The sequence below is a fragment of the Talpa occidentalis genome, unplaced genomic scaffold (assembly GCF_014898055.3).
Source record: "Talpa occidentalis isolate TD23 unplaced genomic scaffold, MPIMG_talOcc4v2.1 talOcc4.7, whole genome shotgun sequence".
In the NCBI taxonomy this organism is placed as follows: domain Eukaryota; kingdom Metazoa; phylum Chordata; class Mammalia; order Eulipotyphla; family Talpidae; genus Talpa; species Talpa occidentalis.
This window is the reverse complement of record NW_023605083.1, coordinates 81658885-81682975: the sequence shown is the minus strand read 5'-3', so window position 1 is coordinate 81682975 and position 24091 is coordinate 81658885. Positions and strand designations below refer to the sequence as shown.

The 24091-nt window shown below is 51.3% G+C and overlaps 1 protein-coding gene across 3 annotated transcripts in view; it reads left to right on the top strand.

Annotated features, from left to right (window-relative positions):
- RAB11FIP4 (RAB11 family interacting protein 4) overlaps positions 1-24091 on the top strand; it is a 104931-nt gene that overhangs the window by 63905 nt on the left and 16935 nt on the right. The window contains exons 1-2 of one of the 3 annotated variants that reach the window (XM_054688740.1): positions 944-988; positions 23647-23867. In XM_054688740.1, coding sequence (XP_054544715.1) covers positions 959-988; positions 23647-23867 — 251 coding nt within the window. In that variant the 5' untranslated portion in view covers positions 944-958. Of the gene's footprint in view, positions 1-943; positions 989-23646; positions 23868-24091 lie in introns of those variants that run through there. The other 2 variants (XM_037495455.2, XM_037495457.2) reach the window with 2 other exon arrangements.

Genomic DNA, 24091 nt, shown 5'->3' with positions numbered 1-24091 from the left:
CGAAGGTTGCTTCATCTTGGTCTGAGCCAGACAATTAGGAAGGTAAATCTCTCCCCCCACCCCCAAGTGAATCCAACATCAAATCAAAGAGAAGCCACATTTGCAATATTTGCTGCTTTACATTTTTGCCTTTTTATCCCGAGCACGGTGAAGCGTTGTGAGCAGGGCACATTTTTTACTTAAACTATATTTACTAGGATTCAACAGAAGGGGTTCTCCCCTTTTTGTTTTTTCAGTCCTTGCTGCTGCGTTATTAAGACAGCTTTGGAAAGTTGTGGGTGGCGTTTTAGAATAAGAATCAATCTCCTGGTGAGGGGCAGGCAAGGGAGGTTGGCAGGTCTTCCTTTAGGTCTGCACAAGGTGAACGTGGAAGTGCTGGCCAGAATCTCCAAGTGCGGCGACCACCACAGTGAGAATGGCCTGAGTGGGTACTGCTGGTTGCGGCCGCCAGGCAGCCGCGTGAGTTTACAAATCGGGTGTCTAGGAATCGCAGCGCCCGCACCACGCTGCTGGAACCTTGCGGCGCGGGCTCGGGCGGGCCTAAGCGAGCTCCCCCGTGCGAGCCGCCACCCAGCCCCGGCTTCGGCCAGAGCTCGAGCGACTGTGGGTCGGCGCCGCCCCGGCCACCTGCCCTACCTTCGGGGCGGGGTTACCTGGACCCCGCCCCCCACTCCCCCCCCCGCTCCGCTTCCCCGGGCCGCGCTTTCTCCTCCCCTCAGGCCCCGCCCCCGGGGCGAGACCCCGCCCCCCGGTCGCGGAGCCCGGGCGCTGGTGATGTCACGGCGGCTTTGATACAAAGAGCCCTTCGACCCACGCGGGTCTCCCGGCAACGGGCGCGAGGGGCGGGGCCTCGCCGTCCCTGGTTCGCAGCCCTGAGCTGCGCACGGGGATTGTTCTGCGCCTCGCGCCGCCCCGCGCCCGCCGCCCCCCGCCGCGCCGACCCGCCGCCGGACGCTGCATGCGCACCCCACCGGCCCCCGGGGGCCAGGTAAGCGGGGCTGGGGCTCGCGGGGCTCTGGCGACTCTCAGCTGGCCCGACGCGCGGCCGGCGCCGGGGAAGTTGCCTTAATGCGAAACTTCGCCCGCCGCCCGGGCGCCGGGTCCCTCCTGGCGAGCGACCGCCCTCCGGGCCCTGCCAGGGAAGCCAAGTTACCTGCGTCCGGCTCGCGCGGCCCCGGAGACGCGGCCCGCTCTGGGCCCTCTGCTGCGCCCAGGTGCGGGGCCAGGACCCGCCGCGGGGCGCGGGAGAGTAACCGCCTTCAGCTCACTTTCAGAAGTGCTTCGAGGGACCTAGTGGGTAGACAGAGCGGGGGCTCGCTCGCCGGCTGAGGGGTTCCCCTCACCCCTTCGTCACACCTCCGCCCGCAGCGCGCCTGTCCCCCCGGACCGGCGTTGCCCTCGCTCCCCGCCCTTGGCCCTGCCGGGCCCCCCAGGGGGCTGTAAGCTGGAGAAGTTTTCCAGCTCCTCGTGCCTGCGTGGAGCTGTTTCCCGAGCTTTCCTCGTCTTTCTGAGGAGCTCCGCCGAGTGAAAAGGGAGGGACTGTCCAATTCGGGGTTCGGGGGCAACCGAGGCGCTGCTGCAGCGGAGGTGTGGGGGAAGTTCCCAACACTTCGCCCTCCGGGTCCCAAGAGCCGGTCCGCCCTGGTAGTAGTTGCTTGTTGTCACAGCCCTTTCTCTGGGGGACCAAGCTCTCGGAGGGGTTGGCGAAGCAACCTCTGAGAACCATGCCTGTGCTGTGGCAACCAGGTCCCGTCTGAGCCAGGGTTTTATTGCTTCTCTTCCTGCACCGCCTCTGGTGTACCTCTTTCCCTTTCTCCCAAGCCCTGCTCTCCCGCAGATGGCTGCAGGGGGTATCACTTGGGGCAATCCAGTGTTCCTTGACGGACATATCTACAGACCTGCTTCTCAAATGAGTGTGATGGCACTCAGCCTATCCCTCCTTGTGGCAACCCCCCTGGGCGGGCTCCTGGTGAGCCTCTGTCCTCTCTTCCTGGAGGCAGGTGGTAATCACTTGGGCTCCTGGGAAAGGGGTGGGGCTGGCGCATCCTTTGGGGGCATCCCCAGGTCCTTCCACCATAACTGGTGGTTATAGTGATTGCCAGATTATGGAAAAGGAATCTCAGAGGGAAGAGGATTACCAATTGTGTTCAGTGTCTGACCTCTGAAATGGGTATCTCTGTCTTTATCTCCCTCCCTCCCTTCCTGTAACTATTTGACCCAGACTTCACACGTCCCTGAGTCTGCTGTTGATTGGGGTCTTGCTGCCAGACACCAGCTTACCCAGATGGACTGACTCAAACTTTAGCCTGCTTATCTGACTTGTCCCTTGGGCCTGTTATGCAGGATACTGCCCTGCCCTCAGGGTGTTTTCAGCCTGTAGGGAGATTGAAAACCTGGGTCAAATTGATCCTTGTCCAAGTCCTCTGAGCCCCGAGGGAACTAGATCTAGGTTGTTCTGAGGTCCCTATGATTTCAACCCTGGAGTGTGTGGCTTGGAGGAATAAGGGAAGTCAATGAAGAACTTGGAATTTGAGTACACAGACAGTCCAGCTTGGGGTAAATGCCTACTGGGGAACAGCTTTCGAATTTGGGGGATCCTGGACTTGAGTGGAGGGGGTGGGGCGGATGACTAAGGTTAGCATGAGAGATAAGATTAGGGGAGGGACTTGACTAGCCAGACCTGGTGAGCAGACAGGAAGGTGTGACCTTTGCTTTAAGGAACACCAGTAGGAGAGACTGCCTGGCGTCTGCCCACAGAAAGGACTTTTAGTCAGGTGAGGAAAGAAATAGAGAAAAAACTAGGGGCCCCAGAAGCAGCCTGTACTGGGGAAGCTTTGGGCGCTAGCCTGAGAACTTCCTGTTGCATATTTCACGCGCGCCCCCCCCCTCCTTCCTGCTGGACCTCTCACTAAAGCACACTGGCCTTCTATCCCCTCCCCTCCAGGTGGGATCAGCTGCCCCCCCACCTACACCCTGGGCTTTTCCTTCAGCTGTTCTCCTGGCTCTCACCTTCCTGTATCTCCTCATCCATTAACGTCCCCTCCCCCAGAGCAGCTAGAGATTTCTTTTCATAGCCAGTCCCTCTGAGATGTAGTCTGTTATGCCAAGAGATATTTCACAACTGATCGTGCTTTGAGGGGGCTTCAGAATTTCACTTTATATATTTTAGGTATGGGTAGGGAGGATGTGGGAGAGACTCCCAATAAAATGACAGGTGAGCACTTCCTGAAGACAATCATCTCAGGGGTTCAGGGTCTTCCGTGGGGTAGGGACAGGCTGCGCAGAGGGTGCCTGCCTCAGCCCCTGCACGCTACACTCCTGGTACAAGGCTCAGAGTGTGTTGAAAAGGAAGCACCTTGATGCAGTCAGTGTCTTGTCTGGTGTTAGCAGTGGGGCACAGTGCCTTGGTTTTGCCAGCCTTGTAGGATTCCTGGGTTGGGCTGTTTCCCTCTGAATTCTGCTCTGGTGTTTTTTTTTGTTTTTTTTTTTTTTTTTTTAAAGATTTATTTATTTTTATACAAGAGCTGGGGTTCAGGCCAGTGCGGGAGGGTGAGAGGATTCACCAGAGACAGAACGGGGAGCAGAACAGGCAGACGACCAAAATACACTGCTGAGGGGAGCAGCGGGCAAGACAGGAGAGGTCTGTCATGCCATGTGGGAATCTCCCTGGCCAATGGGAATCGAACCCATGCTGCAGAGGCTGCAGACAGTTTCACAAGGCGGCGCTCAACTCGCTGTGCCACTGGGGAGGCCCTGCTCTGGTGTTCTTAGCTCAGTTACTGGGCATTGGTGGCATGCTGATTTGGAAGGCCCACCTGGGACGTTGTGTGTTCCTTTCTCCTGATGGGGTATGGTCTCCTCCATCAGATAGCTTTCCAGGGCAGACCCTTCCCCATTTCTGTTTAGTGAGCTCCCATGTAGGACATTGTCCGTCAGATGGCAAGTGCTGGCTGAATTCATTCAACAAATGTTTGAGTGTCTACTTCATGTGGATTCTGTGCTGGGCCCTAGGGATACAGCAGTGAACGCAGACTACCATCTGCCTTCATGGAGATCACATGCTGGCAGAGAGGCAGGCAGACAAGTAGAATCTGCAGGTGAGATGACAGGAGAGAAGGCAGGGCAGTAGGGGAGTGGTGGCAAGGTGCCGTGTTATTTATTTGTTCAAGTAGTAGACAAGTCTTCCATTTCTCCCTAACACTTGTGGTCTCGTGACCAGAAAGCTAACCTGGGAGGGCCAGAGCAGGGATTAGAGAGCTGGGTCCTGTTGGCCTGAGTCAAAGGGCCATAATGCAGGAACATCACAATGAATGTAAACAGGTTTGAAGATGTTGTTTGGTAGGGTGTTTTCTATTACAGCACATATGGCGGCCCTTTTACAAATTACGTATCAGTCCAGCATTCCTGCCTCCTTTGTTCCCCACCACCATACTTTATAGGCCCTTGTCCCTTTCTCCCTCCCCCTGCTTAACCTCAGAACCCTTGCCGTGTTTTCTAATGTCCACTAGTTCTGTAGTTTGCTTTACCAACTCTTCTGCTACATAAATGTCCAGTATTTGTTTTTGTTATCCTGATTTGCTTTACTACACATAATTCCCTCAAAGTTCATCCATTTTGTTGAAAAAGGCTGCATTTCATCTTTCCTTATGGCTGAATAGCATTCTACAATGGGGTGTTGTGTTTTTTTTAAGAGTGGGCGAGGAAGTCCTCACTGAGAAGGTGGCATGGTGACAAAAGACGTGTAGGTAGAGGGAACAGCAGCTGCAAAGACCCAGGGTGGTGTCATGGCTGGTCAGCTGTGTCCATGGACTGCAGGAAGGTTGCTGTGTTTGAAGGGAAAGCCAGGGACAGCCCAGAACCCCAGGAGGGGCCAACCGTACAGTTAGACTAGAAACCAACAGCACGGAATGCATTCCATTGCTCTGTCCTCTGCTTTATGCCCGCCTATTGAGGGGTTTGAGCACTAAGCCTTTTCCTGGAGAAGCAGTGTCTATGTGGCTTCCTGCTGTGGCCCTTGTCACCCTCAGGCTGGGTGGGGTCATATGAATATCAAAATAGGTCTTGCCAGACTGTTGTTTCCACCACACAAATCCGATCCCACAGAAACTACAGTGACCCGCAGAGAGCTGTGTCTAAGCAGGCAGGCAGAGCCCTGTTCCTGCAGGTCAGTGCTTCAGGGCTCTCAAAAGACCCAAGAAATCACTGACAGCCCCTGGTGCTTTTTGGCACTCTCCAGGCCCTGCTAGGGCTCTGCTTTCCCATCTCCCTTGGTCCCCATACCTCACTTAGCCCAGGGGCACACCTGCCCCTCTCCTCTCCCACTCTGTGGGCAGTTTGCAGCAGGGGTCTGTGCCCTGATCATCTTCAGAAGCTCACAAGACACCACCTGGGCAGCAGCTTTGGATTTAATCTCTTTCCAGCCCAGGCCTGCAAAGAGTGTGCGGTGTGTGTCGGTGTGAGCGTGGAAGCAGGAGAAAGGCTATAGAACCTGGCATAGTGATTCGTTGGGAGGTCGTGTGGATGTCTGAGGAAGCAGCCTCTACTGGTCAGAGCTGTGGGGACTGGCAGGCAGGAACTATTAACACTAGGTAGGTGCTTGCTACTAACCCCCCTTCCGAACTTCCTTTAATAAATGGGAAGTTATTTGACTGTTGGACACATTTTTAATTGATTCAACCTGCTTCATCTTCCCAGACAAGTAGGTTCTTTCCCAACAATGTAAACATGATTCAAATGGAAACAAAGCTTTGAGGCAGTTATTATTAATATCTCTGGGCCTGCTCATAGGAGCCTTTCTCTTTTACGGGATCAAAAAGAGGAAGGCCTGAACAGAACCGAGTGTGGGAGAGTGGGTGGGAACTCTCTCACTCTTGAGTCATCTTTTGTCACCCCCACCCTCCTCTGCACTCTGCAAGCTGATTGCTATAAAAAGTTTCAAGTAGCCAGTGCCGACTGCAGTGGACTTGGGCTAAGAGAAGGGAGGATATCTGTTCGCTCTTAGCATCAGACTTCAGTCTCCCTCCCGGTATAGGGAAGGGAATTGAAGCAAGTGTCTCCTTTCTGCTCACTGGTTTCCTGGGAGAAATACCCACCTCCAAACTCAGGCACTTTGATTGCACACTCCGTCACCATTGCCTATTTTCTTAAAGTAGGAAAAACATTTTGGAGCTGGAAAGCACATGGGTGTAGATCCTGGCTCTCTTGCTTGCTAGGTGAGAGACTTTGGGCAGGCTACCTCACATTTCTGAGTCACAGTTTCCCCATCTGTAGAAAGGGTTTATAGGTAGACTGATGAAGATAGAAGGGGCGTGGAAAACCCAGAGTAGGTACTGACACTGGCTTGGTGGGTGCCTGAGGAATGGTTAAGTTGCTGGAAAAGCAGGATAGGATGGATAGTGCCCACGAGCCTGGGCCCCAGACTGGATCCCTAGATTCAAATCCTGGGTTCAAGTCCTGGCTCTGCCAGTTGCTATTTGTAGACTCGTAGGCAAATTGCTGAACCTTTCTGTGCCTCAGTTTCCTCATCTGTAAAACAAGGATGGTGCTAGTACCTCCCGCATGCGGTTGTTACGTGGATCAGATATGTAAATGTATGAAAAGCACTTTAAACAGTGCCTGGCAAATGCTCGAGCTGTATTTTTAGTTCCTGCAAAGCTTTTACTGGTTTGATTTTTGTGACTGATAACCTTAGCACCTAACAATTTCAGGATGTCAGCACTGAAACAGGAAGGTGTGTGCTGGGGGTGGGACTCCACTACCTGAGGGCTCCACAGAAGAGGCAAATTCCACTCCCACCACTTCTGTGTTTTTAAATAAACCATCATGGCCTCTGCAGATACAGACTCTGGGGCTGGAGAGAAGTGACTAGTGCCCGCATGGCAATCTGTGAATGAGATGCAAAGCACTTTCTGAAGTGATAGCCATCTCCCTGGGGCCTGTGTGGGGTTGCACCTGGTCTTTCCTCCTAGAGGCTGCCCACTGGGCAAGACTACCAAGAAGAGGGGTCTATCCTCTTCACCTGTATTCACTTGGCTGTCCATCCACTTATGCCCAGCTGGAAAAGCTGGCTTGGAGCAGCGCTGCCTGTCCATCACCGTCAGCCCATGGTGTCTGCTCTGGGCAGGCTGTAGGCTCCAGGACATCTGGAGGGGAGCCAGGAAGGTGGCTCTCTGAAGCCACCTGGCCACTTTGGGTGACTGCCCTTGGTAGTTTTCCAAGGAGCAAACCTACCTGTTTCTCTAGCTTGGCTGCTCAGAGGTCTGCAGCACCACTGAGGCCAGTCTGGCAGGGTTCCAGTGGGAGGTGGTCAGGACAGCCTCTCCCTGGCAGGGCTGAGTAATCTTGCATCGATGGCCTCCTGGCCACATGAGGGTTCTTTTGGACAAGGCAGGTCTGACCAGCACATCTTTGTGTGATTACCTGCCAGATTACATCCGTTTTTAGTAATGAGGGCTCTTGCTGCAATGAAGGATGTGTGTGTGTGTGTGTACGCTCGTGCATATGTGCATGCATGGTGTTGTCTGCCCTTCGATGCACACACAGTCTAAGGACCTGTGACTGAATCTCCACTCTTAATTAATTAATTAAGTTATTTATTAAAGATTTATTTTTATTTATTTATACAAGCACTGGGTACAGTCAGAAGCGCGGGAGGGTGAGAGAATTCACCAGAGCCAGAGCGGGGAGCAGAGCAGGCAGAAGGACCGAAGTACACTGCTGAGGGGAGCAGCTGGCGGCAGGAGAGGTCTGCGCGCCATGTGGGACCCTCCTCCGGTGGCCGGGGAGCAGCCGGGCATCGAACCGGCGCTGCAGAGGCTGCGGGCAGCTTCGCAACCCAGCGCTCAACCGCTGCGCCACCGGGGAGGCCCTCCACTCTTAATTTAGACTCACACTATATTTTTTAGGTTCTAAGACATACACACCCCCATTGTAACATCTTACATTGGTATGTGTTGATGTGTTGTGCATTCACTGGTGTGTCACAGTTCAATCAACAGTGCTGTTTCTTTCTTGGTATACTTGAAATATTAAAATGAAAGATATCTTGGATTTAATGAAACACAGAAACTACATCATTTGTTCAGTTTCTCTAAAGAAGGGGACAAAGCCCCCTTATAATGATGGGAGAACTCTATGATGTGGTTCAGGGCGATGAACTTGGACAGTGGGCTGACCTAGGCTCAGAGTCCAGCTTTCCAACTCACCAGGTGTCTGATCTTGGAAAGTAGAGCAACGTCTCTGGGCCTTAGGCTCTTCCCTGCCAAAAGTGAATCATGGCTCCCCGGTCATCCCAGTTGTGTGAAGGCGCCTTTCCTTGTTTCTCTGCTAAGTATCATCTCAGGCCACGCTGCCGCATTCCGTATGGAATGGAGGCGCTCACGACCTCCCCAGGGTGGTGGAGAAAAGCGGTAAGCGATGGTGGTGTGGATGAGGGCTTCTGGACTCAGTTTATAATCCTTGAATCTCGTCTATTCCTTCCCTCCTCCTCGTCCCAGTTTTCATTTTCACATGTGTTTCCTTTTAGCAATTTTCTTTTCCTCTCCCTTTCTGTAAAATCTTCCCACATGTCGCCCCTTTGAAGCTCCTTGCGGTGGGAAAGGGGAGGGCATGACTGCCCCCGGCTGGGGTGGCACAGGCCCCCAGAGCCTGAGCTGACACTAGCCAGTGGCCTCGTGTGCTGTGGCGCGTGCAGCCCTCAGCTCAAGTCCTGGTTCTGATGCCTCTGGCCTTGCCGACCCCCATCTCCGGGGCCGTGGGGCTCCCCCTGAGACCTGAGAGGCTGCTGCAGATCTCAGTGCTGGACATTGCCATTGCCCAGAGTATCGAGTGCTCTCTCCTTGCTGCATTAAAATCAGACCTTATTCAATTCTAGCCCTGTTGATCCTGTGGCTTTTAATACATTACTCAGCCTCTTTGAGCCTAAGTTTTCTCATCTGAACAGTGGCTGATGCATGAAAATATCTGGCACATCATCGGTGCTTAATAGATGTGTTCTTTCCAAGTCTTCCTCAGATATTTGAGACCACCATGTGTTTTTAGGTGCCAGGGGCTCTGGGAACCCAAGACAGTAAATAGAAGAGGTCCTGCCAGGTTATAGCACTGGCAAAGGCACGGGGATCTGTGTGAGCAGGACTTGCCAGGATGGATGGGGGAGGGGATGAGGTGAGCACACCGCCTGGGCCCTGCATGGGCGAGGAAGGAGCAGGGTTGGGGGAGGAATAGGCTGGTCTTGAGGCACAGGAGACAGACACTTGGGAATGTCTGGCTGAAAGTGGGCCACGGAGAGGACTCAGTGTGCTGACTGGAGGGAGACATTCTGAAGGCAGTGGTTGTTGTCAGAGGGCTCCTCTCTGCCTCCCTGTCTCTGGAGATTCCGATGAAAGCCAGCAGCCTTGCTTCCTCAATTTTGTGTGCACCCTTACCTTAACGAGATGGCCTCTCTGATACAAGGGTGGGCCTCAGTCCTTTGAATGAATCAAGGGGGTGTAAGAATTAAGCAAACCCTAAAAGACAGGGCTACAGATGGCTGGAACTTCGCTTACAGAGAACCTGTATCAGCGGGTGTGGTGCCCTCGGGACCCTCGGGAAGCAAGGATGCCACACTGCTCCCGGCTAGGGATAGGGAGAGCCAGTGGGCTAGCTGTGCCAAGGCTGGGGTGGAAAGGGCTGTCCCTGGGGAATTCTTCTCTCCTTTAAATGGCAGTAAGGGATGGGGAGGTGAGGATAAGGCCAGTGTCCCAGGGAGAGAGTCATAGGAACAGAGAAAGGGCTCACTGAAGAGAGCAGGCCCCAGAGATACTTCCGGGCTCTCGGAGCTCAGTTCTGGGCTGGGGAGTGTGTGTGTGCTTAGGGTTGGGAGTAGGTTTCGGCCTCCCAGATACAGTAACTTTCTAACTGGGGCTTGTTTAGGGACCACATTTGTGATGCAGGGAGGGATTATTTCTGGCATAGGCAATATCATGTGCCAAGGTGTGGGGGTGGTGGTAAAGTTGGACAGGAGCTTGGGGTACAAGGGGAGGGGGACCAGTAGTATCATGTCCCGAGACTGGCTGTGTGCGCTGGTCTGAGGAGCCAGGACCTGGTTCTGTGCTAGTGGAGCTCACAGACTCTTTGAGAGGCTCTTGATGGACTCTCAGTAGTCTTGGGACCTTCCCCAGGCCACCTTCTGAGCCACCTGCTATAACTGTGGAAAAGCCTGCGTCGCTGGACCTGGCAAAGATGCAGGACAAGAAAGGACGCTTGAACCAAGCCTGCTGGAGCACTACTCAGTCTCTAGCTGATGGGAGGTGCCAGAGGTTATAAAAACGGGAGGAGGAGAATTGCCCTGTCGCCAGCCCGCAGGATTCTGATGTCTGCGCCAGTCGGCGGGTCAGATGGAGCCTTGGCTGTTAGCTGTAGGTGTACGCGGGTGCTCCGCTGGCTTTCCAAAGCCTGAGGATTTCTGTGGTCAAGAAGGGCTGGGGTAGGTACCCATCCTGGCTATTCAGGTGTGCCCTCCCTGAAGAAGATGAGGACCTCTCCCTGGGAAGTTCTTACCACCTCCTTTGAGGGTGGTCCACCCAACATGCTGCTCAGCCCACCCCGGGGGCTTGGCGGCAGGATAGCCGCTTTCCTGTCCCACGCCTACATTTTAAGTTCTTATCGTGATGATAAAATATGGAGCCCCCAAAGCAAGCCCCACAAACTCTTGACTGTGTGAGTAATTAAGCCCTCACTTCAAATAGTCACGTCTTTAAGAGCTATAATTTGTAGCCCAAAATAGCTGTCTGTTCAAAGAGCAGGAGAGCCCTTGATGTGCGCCCCTTTCAACTTGCAGGCGTTCGTTGCCTTCTGACATTTGAGTTGCCCCACACCTGCCGGCGGTTTTTCTCAGGAGAGAGTGATTTCAATGGTTGGGTGGGAACTGGAGTTTCCTGGTGGGTACTTGGGAAATCTTTTGGGGGTGATTGCAGTTAAGGGGCTCCTGATTCAGGGTCACAAGGTCATACTTTTGTGTGACCACAAAAGGGCATAGGGAGAGAAGTCACAGCATAACTTCAGGGGAAGGTCCTCACATGTAAGGAGGGAACAGTATTTATTTGCAGGGATTTTAGGGTAAGAGGAGACGCACCTCAGTGGTGCACTCAGCGGCACTGGCCCAGGTTGCCTTCCTTTCCTGTCTCAGGTGCGACTCCACCCAGCTACTTGGTGTAGACAAAAGATCTTGTGTGTGGGTATGGGAGGTGGGGGGGACACAGCTAACAGGAAGCCTCCCTTGACCTGCAGCTTCTCTGTCGGCTGACATGCCTGGAATTCTTGAGGCTGGCTGCTGGGTTTGGTTTCCAGATGTGGAAGCAATTTAAGCTCTGTTTTCATAAACCCCAGCAGTTTGCCTTCAAAATCCATGTTTTCACTTGAAAATCAAGACCCATTGACTTGGGGGGATAAGGGGTAGACTACATGGCCTCTTGGAGTCCTTTTGTTTAGGAAGTAGGTTCAGATCTGGAACCCAGGGCTCTCTTGGGATAGTCACACCCCATTAAGGGCTTGGTCCCTATGGGAGCAGAAAGTGACCCTGGTACCACCTCCTTGTGGATCACTTAGTCAAATTTGGTTGCAGCCTCTGCCTGGCCCATCCATCACCATCACTGACCCATAGGGGGATGGAACCCCAGCTCCAGCCATGTCGGAGGGAGGCTAGTGTCAGAACCCAGCAACATGCCCCATGCGCAGGAGTGGTAGGCTGTCTTCCCAAACCAACCACAACAGAGAGAAGAATTCTGCTCTGGATTGCAAGTAGCCAGAAATACTGCCTGGTATGGAGAAACTGGTAATATCTTGCTTAATTACTGAGCACTGCTGGCCACAGAGATGGCCTAACCCAGGACTGAGGCTGTGTGGCGCAGGCCTGTGGCTCCTCGCTAACTGTGAGCTTTTCTGTTGTAAACCAGTCACTGTAAAGTGACTGCATTTGTGTTATACCCACATTGAATACAGTTTTGAGGAGACAAAAATTGCCTTTGCAATTTCAAATGTTTTTTACTTAACTGCACTTAACATTTCTCCTTTAAAAGATGCTACTACTGTTATAGGACAGGGAGAGGGGCAGCCCAAGCCCCGCAAACCTGTCTATTCTAAATGGGTTCTGCCATCCTCCGCATCAACACAAAACATAGGAGACTTTAATGGGAAGGAACTTTAATAACCTCCCCCTTTCCTGGGGACCACCCTGTTGCACTACTATTGAGAGAATTAAGACATGGAAATAATTCACTTCAACTTATATATAAGTAGTGTTTACAAAATATTGTCCCGGTAATCAGTGATCCACCAAATTTCAGTTATGACAAATACAGGCTCTTTAGAAGCAGTAGTATCTCAAAATGACCACGGAAGAGAATTCACTACTTTAGAGGAGACAAAAAATAAACCACTCCAAAAACCAAGTGTGTTAATGAAGTTCTAGAGAACTTCAGTAATTCTCCAGAACGGACTTTGAAGGAATTTTCTTTTATTGTCAAGATGGAAAGGTGGGTGAAAAATTCAGAGTAAGCTGAGGGCTTTCATGTAGTCTTCTTAGAGGGGAGAAGGAAAGTTCCAGAACAGATGAGAGGCTGAACAACTGAAATTTGTTTTCACAATTCTGGAGTCTGATGCCTAAGCTCGAGGTGTTGGTGGGGCTGGTTTATTTGAACAGCTTACAGATAGCTGTCTTCTCTCTATCCCATCACGTGATGTGTGTGCATGTGCGTCCAGCCCCTGTTCACCAGTCAGATTAGATTAGAGCCCACCCTGATTACCTCATTTCAATTTAATAGCCTCTTTTAAAGTTTTTGCCTCCAAATAAAGTCACATTCTGAAGTTTTGGGCATTAGGACCTCAACATATCAATTTTGGTGAGACATAATTCCACTCACAAGAGGAAGGTTCTCTAGAACCATCCTCTAGGGGAGAAGGCAAAGGAGATGAGCAGAGCCTGGCATCCCGAATGTCTGAGGGAGGCTGGGGGTAGCTCTATCTGCCTGAAAGGCCAGCCATCGGAAAGCGGTTCACTGGAGATGACTCTTAGTCACATGGTTTATTTGCAAAAGTTTCTAGTAATGTTGACTCAGGATTCACCTTCTAGAGACGATCATTTATGCAGTTTGAGTCCTCAGGGTCTGCTGACCTATCATGTGCGACTAGACTGCTCACTATTCAGTTCATAGTTTCATGTACCCTTGGAGGTTGTAGGGGTCCTCCGTGTCCCCTGTTTCTGCGGAATCTGCTTCTACGATAGTTGTATTTTTTAAGGATAGGTTAGGTAGGTTCGCTTTTTCATATTTCAGTGGAGCTAAACTTGTCAGGGATTTTACACTCTTCCTTTACCAGTTCAAGTTTGGGACAACAGACCAAAAAAAAAAAAAAAATTTGAAAAAGACCTGTAGATAACGACTTGTGGCTGTAGATACCACCGTCAGCCCTGGGAAGCCTTCAAGGATGGGCTGGGCCATCAACCCACAAAATTTCCCAAGGATTAGTGTGAAGCAACATTCCGCAGTGGTTCCCAGCACCTCACATGACGCCACTCACCACTCTATGACCCCTCCAATACCATGACTCCATCAGCCACACAACCGTACCCCACATTGTTTCATATAACACCCAAATCAGCTCCTGCAGCCAGGACAGGCTGTTGTGGAGCTGTGGAGGAGGAAGACCACACAATTAAGGATTTATACACCCCAGTTGCTGTCCAGTGCTGCTGCCATATTTGCTTTATCTCTAATTATATAATTTGTTTGTGTGAACCTTTTGAAAGAAAATTAGGTAAGATCTTATAAAAAACTAAGGACATTTCTCCTTTGTAATGATACACTATTAACACACCTAACAAAATCAAGCTTCATTTCCTAATAGCACCTAATATCTAGTACTTACTCCTACTTCCCTAATTGTCCCCAAATGATCTTTTATAACTAAGTGGTGGTTTGCTTGCTTGTCATCCTTGACTTAATCCCATTTCAAACAGTCAAGAACAGTAGTTCTCCAGATGTGTTCCCCGGACCAACAGCAGTAGCATTAGCCAAAAAAATGTTAGAAATTCATTTTTTAACCTTAATTCTACCTATGGAAATCACATTTTCAGACCTCGCCCCATTGTACTGAATCAAACTCTGATTCCCTCTGAGTTTTAACAATCCTTCCCAGCCCATGTGATGCTGATGCACATTGAAGTTTGAGAACCATTGATCTAGAAAAATCCTTCTTCCTCTTAACAACATTCTCTTTTTGAAAAGACTAGGCCAATTTTCACATAGAAGGTCCCGTATATTTTTCTGTGGTAATATGTACCTTGTTCCCCTTCCGCCTGTTTTCCTGTTTAGTAAAAGTTAGATTCTAAGGCTTGATTAGAATTAAATGTTCTCTTAAGGTTTGTTGCATCCTTTACACTGTATCATGCCAGGAGGCCAGTGTCTGTTGTCCCATTTCGTGGTGCTGGGTTTGATAACTGCATTAAAGTAACAGTAGCCTGTTTCCTCTGTGATAGGAGTTGGGGGTGGGGGGCGGTGCAGGTTGGTGTTTAGCAGCAATCAGTTGGGCGATTCACTGGTATCCGATTCCTCATCAACTTTTAATCTAATGGTTTTATTCTGCAGTTAATGGGTGTACTGTTCTATTTGTGTCAGGTCAGGTTTGTGTTGTTCAAACCTGCTGACTCCCTCCTTTTTTTATTTGCTTGCTCCATTGATTACTGAGAGGTCAGTTAAAATCTTTTTTAGTTCTAAGTTTTTTTGCTTTATATATTTGGAAAATATGTTATTTGCTGCATAAACATGTAGAAGTGTTACATCATGTTAAATTGATTCTCTATCACTTTTCAATGTAAGATAGCCTCTCCAATGTTTGCTTGGTGTATCTTTTTTTTTTTTTTAAAGATTTATTTATTTATACATACAAGAACTGGGGTATAGGCTAGAGATGCAGGGGGTGAGATGATTCACCAGAAACAGAGTGGGGAAGAGAACAGACAGACTGACTGAAATACACTGCTGAGGGGAGTAGCAGGTGAGATAGGAGAGGTCTGTCTCACCATGTGGGCAGCTCCCTGGCCAGCCGGAGATCAAACTCGTGCTGCAGAGGCTGCGGATTGCCTCGTAGTGCAGTGCTTAACCCCTTGCGCCACCAGGGAGGCTCTTGCTTGGTGTATCTTTTTCCAACCTTTTATTTTTGACCTACTGTGGCCTCAGGGTTAAATTATTTCTCTTATAAACGTCACATTTGAGGGGGGTGTCTAATCCGATAATATTTGCCTTTTACTAGGAAGGTTTTCTTCTTTGTTTATAATTTATTGGTCCTAGTGTGATCTTTAATTTTTGCCTCCTTTATTCCATTTTTCTCTCTGTTTGATTTTTAATAATACATTTTTATTTTTTTAACTGCTTTTTTTTTTTTTTTTCCCAAATACTCACAGTGTGGTTTATTATGGTGAAGGGATTAAAATCGACCAAGGGGAGAAGACAAGAGTCCAGGGAAGTTCCAAGCTCATATTTCTAGCTGTTCTCTCCCAGGGAAGCCATTCTTTCCCAGTGGAGCTACCTTGTTCAGCAACACCATGTGACAGAGTGCATTTCTGGCCAGGGGCGCTCCCTCACGCCTCGGGGTACAGAGCCTTTATTGGGGCTTGGTCAGGCAGACTGGTCACCTGCCTGCTCACATAGCTGACCTCGCTCGCTAGACCTTGGGAGATTGAGTTGATAACGTGAGGCCCACATTCGCCACCATAGATCACATTTTTAGACTGCTCTTCATGACCCAACAACAAAAACTCTTTATCAGTTAAGATATCCCAAGGACTTAGAGATAACCCCTAAGATCCAAGGGCAAAGACCTGTCACCGAGCAAAGGTAAATTCTTTTTTTGTTGTTTTGTTAGAACTTTTTCTTCCTTTTTAAAAAAATTGTGGTATATAATCGGTTATATTAACTTTGGGTGGTATATCACGTAATATCTGATAGTTGCCATTATCAGCATACATAGTTACAAACTTATTGTTCTGCTGAGAACTAAAGATTACTCTCTCAACAACTTACAGTATTAACCCTAGTCACGCTTTACCTTATTTATCTTTATTGGTTGTTGTTAATATTAAATTATGCTCACTTGGGATGTGCTCAAACATGTTACTGGAATGAGAGTGGTAGTGTGGGGATAGGCAGGGATGTGGCTGCCTGGGGCAGGCAGGGATGTGGCTGCACTGAGAGGGACGTTTCCAGGGTCTGACCCATAGCCTAACTGACATAAAAACCAGATCTTGTTGGCCCTTCCAACACCTACTGTCCCCCCGAAAAGCTTGCTTTGCAGTGGGTGAACTTGGACGCCAGGAAGCTCCTTAGAGGGTCTTAGAATGGAGGTTGAATGAACTCAAGCCAGGCCTCACAGCCTTTGGGACAGGCTGGCCAAGTGGTCAGCCAGATGAAACATCTGACCAGCACTTGGGTCTTCAGACCCACCCCTTACTAGGAGCACATTAACTCCCTCATTTCCTCTAGTCCCTCTGTTCTGCCTCTCTTTTTTTTTTTATTTTATGTATTTTTATATCATTTTTCATTTTTGCACAATGTATGCATTTTCATCTTGGTTATATTCCCCATACAATTCCCACCCCCCTTATATTGACCCTAATCCCCAGGAAACTTACCCATCTCTGCTCTTAGTTTAGCTCCCAGGAAGCTCTCTGATAGCTCATTTCTGAGTTTTTCTGGGAGTTATGTCATGCTCCTTGCATCCTGTGACACTTCCTTATCAGCAGTGTCAGTGGTGGGGGGAGGGTGTGAGAGTGGGGAGAGAGACAACTCAAGCACTGCAATTAGAATACAGGAGAAAAAGCAGTGCAAGCTTACACCTTCCCCTGGTGGTGCACAGCAGCAGAGCTCACCTTATCTGGCATGTCGCTCTGGAGAATGCCAGCATGGCTTTTCCTTTCTCTTCTCTTCAGTGTCAGCCTGAGGTTTCTTAGGCAGTGGGGCCAGATCCAAGACTCAACCAAGTCTGTCTGAGAGCCTCAGTCTCCTCTTCTGTAAAATGGGGTGACTTAGTGCCTCCCTCCAGAGAGTGATGTGAAAATCAAAGCCCTCTTAGCTCTTCCGACTGGAGACTAATGGGCATCTGAGGGACACCAGTCATCAGTACTTTTTGGGAGTTGCAAGTCCACCTTATCATGAAAGTAGAGTGTAGCGGTTGGGTGTCTACACTGCGATTCAGTCCTGGAGGCTCCTGGGACAGGAGCAGCGGGCCCAGTTGAGATCTTCAGTTGCTATAATACCTCCCTGATGTGAGTGTTCAGGAGGCCCCTGGCTGGAAGGAGAGAGTCTGAAAGTGGCCTTAGCTGCCATTAAAGATAGGTGGGGAAGGGTTCCTGGACCCTCTCTGGATCTGGCTCCTCGGGTTGGGAACATGTCACTCTGTCCTACATCCCTGACCTTGTCTCCTCCCCTCCCCCAAATTGAGAAGCTTGGGCTAAAGGACTTTGATTTTGTTCAAAGATAGGAGGTCAGGCTCCAAGTCTGGCCAGGACAGGAGCTAAATCCTAATGGTGTGGTGACCTGGTGCTCCCACATTTGTCCTTGGCTTTGTTGGGGGTAAACTAAGGCCTTGTGTCTGAGCCAAGGTTGCTTTTGTTCAGAAGGCAAGAATGAGACACCAGCCTCCCTGTGTGGTGCTTAAATTCTCCTTCATTCCCTCCTCTCCCTTCGACTGGCACCTGGGCAGCCCTTTGTGGAGTGGAGGACTGTTAGCCATGGATGAGCACCAAATGCCCATCTGCAGAGCGAGACCTGCTTACAGTGACTCCTGTATAAACAAGAGTTTGGTCGGGCCTGGATTGCTTCCTAATGTCTACTGCCAGCATATATGTGTGAGGAGAGTAGCTGAGCCTCGGTGGGGTATAGGGGATCCCAGCCCAGTGAACCCCATCCCCTCCCTGTGGACCAGGGGGTGTTGGTATCTACAAGTTAGCTCCTTACACTGCATCTTCTGCCCCTCGTGGAAAAGACCCAGGTGAGACCCTGACTGGCCCATTGCTGTCCTCGGCTGCTGGCTGGCAGTGTGATGAGGCTCTTCATGCCCCGGCTGCAGGCTGCCTTCTCCCTGCGCTGTTTCCATCTCCACCTCCCCTTCCCTGCAGTGGGGTTCCACGTGTGCCTGTCCACTGGTGCCCGGCTGCGAGGGAAGCTGGGATGTGCCCGCCCAGGCTATTTTTACCCAGCCCTGTCCCCACAGAGCTGTTCTTTGGCTCTGAGCTACTGCCTGGGGAGTGAAGCTATTGCCAGGACTGGGGGTGGATGAGCTGGAGCCTCAAGCCTCCCGGACTCCCTTGCCCAGGCAGCATCTCATCCTAACACTTATTAAAGGGTGTAATTAACGTGCAGAGAGACCTTCCAAGAGAGTGGGCAGAAGACCACCCTCGGGGGAGAAAAGACACACTTGGCATTTGGAGGGCAGGCTTTGCAACTGACGAAAGTATTCTGGAAGCTGAACCTAACTTACCTCTGCTGAGTGTACAGTGTCAGGGGAGAAGGAGGGTCAGAGGAGAGGGTCCCAGGGCTAGAAGGAGGCCAGCAGGCCAGGATACTCCCTGGTTGTCTTTCCTCACACACAAAGACAACAGCTCAGGTTTACCGAGCGCTTTCTGTGAGTTTAGTCAGCCTAAGGTCACAGAGCAGAGTGGAATTTGGACCCACTCAGTCCACCTCCAGAGCTTGCTCCTAAAACCACTTTGCCCCCTCTTCTCTGCCAGGTTTCAGCATCTGAGAGTACGCGGCACTGTTTTAGACTTTCTATAATCTTCCAGTTAGGTTTTCCTGTCCCTGATTTTAGATGAGGCTCATAAGCTGAACAACTTACCCGGGGTCACCCCGTTGGCTCTTCCCAGCTCACCTTACCCAGCTCAGGTATCCAAACAATTCCACCTACATGCTAATCACCTACCATGTGCTTTCTATGTTGCTGACATTGGGGGCTCACATGCAATGCTCCCCATGGCTACCTCGTAAGGCCTTCCCTCTCCAAGGGAATGTAGAACTGGGGTTACCTGGTGTCCCTGCCCTCTGTGCATTAGCTACCAGGAAAATATGGAGTAATAGTGTTTGTGACTTGAAGGCAGCATCCCACAGGGGCCAGGTGGGTGAAGACCAGATGAAGTGATGGAGTCTGGGCCCCGCTGCTCCCCTTGCTGAGAATGTGGACAGTGGGGCATTATCAGCTATTCTGAAATTTGGATACCCTCTCCCATGGGTGTTGATTCTTGGCCTTTTCAACAACTGTAAATTCAGCCCATGCCAACTTCCTACAAAGGAAGAGCTGGCTTTTGGGTGCACACTGCTTTCAAGACTGGAGAGGTACACCACAGACAAGCTGTGTGCCTCTAGGCTCCCACTTCCAGCCAGGCCAGATCCATCCAGCCCCTGCTGGAGACCACGTAGGGACATGGAAGGGGATGCTGTGGCACAGATCTGCCAGAGCAGCTGACTGGGGCCTGTTTCCCCTGAGCCGCAGAACTCTCCAGAAACCCCCGGTCTTGGATAAGTATCCAGGCCTAGCCTCTTGAGGAGGCCATACCTCCTGGCCTCCTGTCTGACCAGCACAGATCTGTGGTAATAGTAGCAGCTCAGCATGTGTAACATACAGCCAGGGCCAGATCAGGATCTATTGTCTCACAGCTACTGACTGGTTCTTGTGAAAATTGTCGTGTGTGACCCTTAGAATAACGTCTGAGGTAAAGGTGACTGTCCCTGTTCTATAGGTGAGGAGTCAGCAAACTCCATTTGCTCAAGGTCATGCTTGTGTGCGGCTGGGCCAGTGAGGACTAAAAAAAAACCCAGACTGCCAGCTCCCAAGGATGTCCCACTCACAAGGATGTCCTGGGGCTCCTGGAGGACACTGCAACTACTTTAGCTCTGCTACTTCCCGGACCCCTCAGTAGGGTGGAAGGAGAGGGCAGAGTGGTCTGGACATAAGCCAACCACAGTGAGGAGCCATGTGTCCTGGGTCCCAAGGGACAGGCTCCTGGAGAAAGAGTCACTCATAGCTATTCCTCCCTGCTGCCTGCTGAGGACACTGTCCCTTAAGGGCCCCCAAAAGACTAGACACACCCTCTCTGTGAAAGAGGGTGATCCTACTGCCTCTGATCCTACTGCCTCTCCAAAGCAGGGTCCAGAACCCTGGCTGTCCCCTCACATGCACTTCTGGAAGGAGCACACTCTGTCGGGGCAGAGCTGGACGTTGACTGTGTGGCATCAGGTAGCGGTTGGCTCTCTGGGTCTCCGGGTTCTCAGCATAGAAACACGGATGCAGCCTGGGGTGCCCTGTTGGAGTGATACCCTCCTCCCACCCCCAAGCAGCTCTCACGGGAGGACCCTCCCTCCCAGCACTGCCACAGCCCAGATTCCCATTACCTAGAACCAGACTTGGGTGTGTGTCTAGACTCCGCTGGAATTTTACAGCAGTCTTAGGAATCGCCTAGCCACCCCCAAGCCATTAATATTTAGCTGGTCCACATTCTGGAAACCCTCCCTCCCTTCTCTCAGAAGTGTATGTGGCATGGGGATTTTCCAGGGCCCCAGTGAGGTCTGGCTGTAGGTGACTTGGCCTTGGGAAGCCCTTGTCCGATCAGGTATCTTCCCAGGGCATCCCCTGTGGGGATGATCTTTTTATTATGGATAAGTCCCTCCTTTTCCTCTACAGCTTTATCTAAAAAACAGTAAAGAAGAAACTGGCTCAGCAGCACCCATCTTAGGCCTAGTGCTACCCCTTCCCCTCCCTCCCACCCCCCATGCCGCCCTTCTCCAGAGTGCCCGGGCAGGATGGGAGCTGGGCCCACACCAGAGCCTCAGGGTGGAGTACATGTGACAGGGCCACTGTGGTCAGATGCCAAACAGCACTGCCCCCACCAACCAAGGTATAGTTGCTTTTCTTCTAAGTGGTTCTGTATTATTTTAATTTAGGGGGAAACTATTAGAAATGGTTTTGAAGTTATGATTAAAACTTCCACTTGCCTTAGGCAAACAACTGGGGGTTGAATGAAAAGGTGTTAATGTAGGAAGCAGCTAATTTTAAAACAGAAAGCCTGGCTCGTTGGAGGGAAATAGGGAGATTAGTGAGAGGGTGGGTGAGGGGCCTGCCTGCAGGTCTCAGCAGGGCCTTCTGGAGGTGGGAAGTTCCCAGGCAGCCCCCTCCCACTCAGAGCCTCATCGTCCCCAAGCATCGGAGAAGATGAATCTTTAATGTTTGTCTGAATGCTGCCTCGCAGAGCTTCCCGTGAGGGGTGAATAGGTGTGCATGCATGAGAGTAACAGGATGTTTTGGCAAGTGTGGAGGGCCAGGTGGATATGAAAGCGAGAATATGCCTAAGGATGTGATGGTCTTATTGGGGAGAGGGGGGCTGACCCTTCTGCTGCCCACCTGAGACAGGCTGCTCAAGGCCACTTGTTTCCACTTTGGTCAGAGCCTGTGTGATTTGCCAGGAGTGTGGGTTTGTTGGGGGACAGCTGGTGAGAAGAGCCTGTGGTCCCTACCTGCACACGTGAGTTGGTCGTCTTGGGATATTTTGTCTGGCAGAAACTCAGCCTCCTTGTCTCGGGGTTCAGTGAGGCGAATGTGAGTTGGCTAGCAGCCAAGTCAGACACCTGAGGAGCGCTTGGCAGGCCCCACTCTGGACTTTGCTGACATGGTGTCATGGGCCCTAGGGAGTCCCAGCTCAGTCCTAGTCCAGCTTCTAGTTCCTGTGGAGCCCTAGGCAAGTCATTTCACCTACAAAGAGGGGAAAAGAGACCCAGCTCAGGCCTGTGAAGATCAGAACAAATGTCTGCTTGCGCAGTGGGTGAGACCTTGTGTCAGGGCCAGGGCTGGGGTGCTGGCAATGCCTGCTTTGCGCTGGGTCGGTAAAACACTTGCTGTGGAAGGAACAGAATGCAAGCATTGCCCCACTGAGCCACTACTCTCTGGGTGCTAACCCCGAGTTTCCTGCTGGAACTCAGAAGTGGGCAGCATTTGGTGGGGTTCCCAGGCTTCATAACTGGTGACAAGACCAGTGATGTGTGCTCTCCTCATCATCACGATGGGGTTTGAAATCCCAGGAAGTGTGGCTGGCAGCAATGACAACTGGAAGCAAGCGTGTGGTGGCCAGAGACAGGTGGTGCTTCTCTCTGGGCCTCGGTGTCCTCATTAGTAAAACGGGCATAAGAAGTGCTGTCCCTGAAGAGTCATCATGAAGCCCACATGAGATCATGCATCAGCTCCCAGCTGGCTGTCCGGAGCTTGGTGGCTGTTTAATAAATGCTGGTTTCCCTTTATTTCTACCACGGTGCATCTTTGGGCTTGCAGACAAAGTTTTCTCAGGATACAAGAACTGATTGGGAGCCACATGGGGTTGGATTGGTGACATCCAAGGGCTGTGTGAACACTAGGGGTGATTTTAATTACATAGCTCCTCTACCTTCACAGTCGGGGGCCTGCCTGCCTGATGTGAATTTTATTGGTCCAGCTGGTGCTTGGGCTGCGGGTGGCACAGGCAGGAGGAGCAAGCTCACCAATTGCCATCTCTTCTTAGCCCAAGGGTGTCCTGGTGGGACAGATCCCCCAGGAGGGCTACTTGCTCACTGGCAGCAGCAGCAACAGGTGGCGGGCACTCCCACACCTGATGCTCACCTCTGCTCAAATGTCCCCGAGTCTGCTCTTGTCTGGGACGCTAGAGGCATTCACAACCTTGTGGCTGTTACCTTTCCTGTAGTCTTGGTGTGTCTGCCGACCCTCTCCCAAGAGTGCGCCCCGAAGCCTTGGGGATAGGTCAACATCAAGGGGTGCCAGTGGAAGCAGTGCCATGCAGAAGGTACCTGCCTTCTCAGGGGCACACCAAGAAATGGTTTGCAGAGAGCTGCCTGTCAAATGAGGATATGCGTGGGCTAAAAGCAAGGGCTCATTTCCTATAAGGTGGTTTTAGAAAAAAGGGCCAGGCACATCTTGATTCCACACTTACACTGTGCTGTGCTGTGTGCCAGGCAACGGTGGGCAACTCTGACCCAAAGCTCAGAATGGAAGTTTCTGGTGGTCTTGCTCCCATGTGGCCAGGCAGGGTCAAAGTAGACCATCCCCACGGGACCCACATCTCGTGGCCAGGATTTATTCACTAAGCCCTTAATGTGACACAATGACCTGGTAAGATTCCGCCACGCCCCGTGGCGTGAGATTCAGAGCAGTCCCTCTATTTGTCCAGAGTCGTGGCCAGTGGATCCCATGTGTCCCAGTGGATCCCCACACTGTGCTTCATCAAATGCACCTAGGCCAGGGTCATTGTTCTTGGTGACATTCATTGTACCCTTTCCTCAGTCATGAAGAAGCTGTGGCCTAGTCACTTGGTGTCCTGTGCAGACTGTGACAGGGACCCAACAAACTGCCTGGGTGCACTGTGGCCTTCTCCACGGATCACTGTCTCTGCGGATTCTGGCTCCTCCCTGGGTCTCATGACAGCAGTGACCTGCCAGATGTTCTCATTCTTGGGATCTCAGGGTCTGGGTGTTCCCACAGCCCAGTCTCCACCGCCCCTGGCCCTGCTGGCATCATTGCCTGCTGAGGGATGCTAAGCCTTGCACAGTCAGCCTTGCTCATTCTGTCCCTCTCTTTCTTTCCCAGGGCAGCGAGGTGCCAGGTCCCACATTTGCTGATGGCGAGCTTGTCCCTGTCTTCTTTCCCGAGGATGAGGAGGAGGCTATGATGCTGGCCCCGCCTGAGGGCCCCTCAGAGTCAGACATGGACAGCCCCATGGAGAGCACCCAGAGCCTGGAGGGGTCAGTCGGGAGTCCCGCCGAGGAGAAGGATGGGGGGCTCGGGGGCCTATTTCTGCCAGAAGACAAGTGAGTTAAAACGGAAACTCCTTGACATGCAGCTCGGGAGACGCGCTCAGGGTCGCATCTCAGGCATTCGTCCCACGCATGTTCTCAGTATCAAAACCCTAACCTTAATATTTATCAGTACCCTAAATACTCATCAGTAGGGCTAGTTCTAGAATTTTAGGCAACACTGCAACATCATTTTAATTGACAGTTTAAGGACAGGGATAATATCTCAGGTTTTGTTT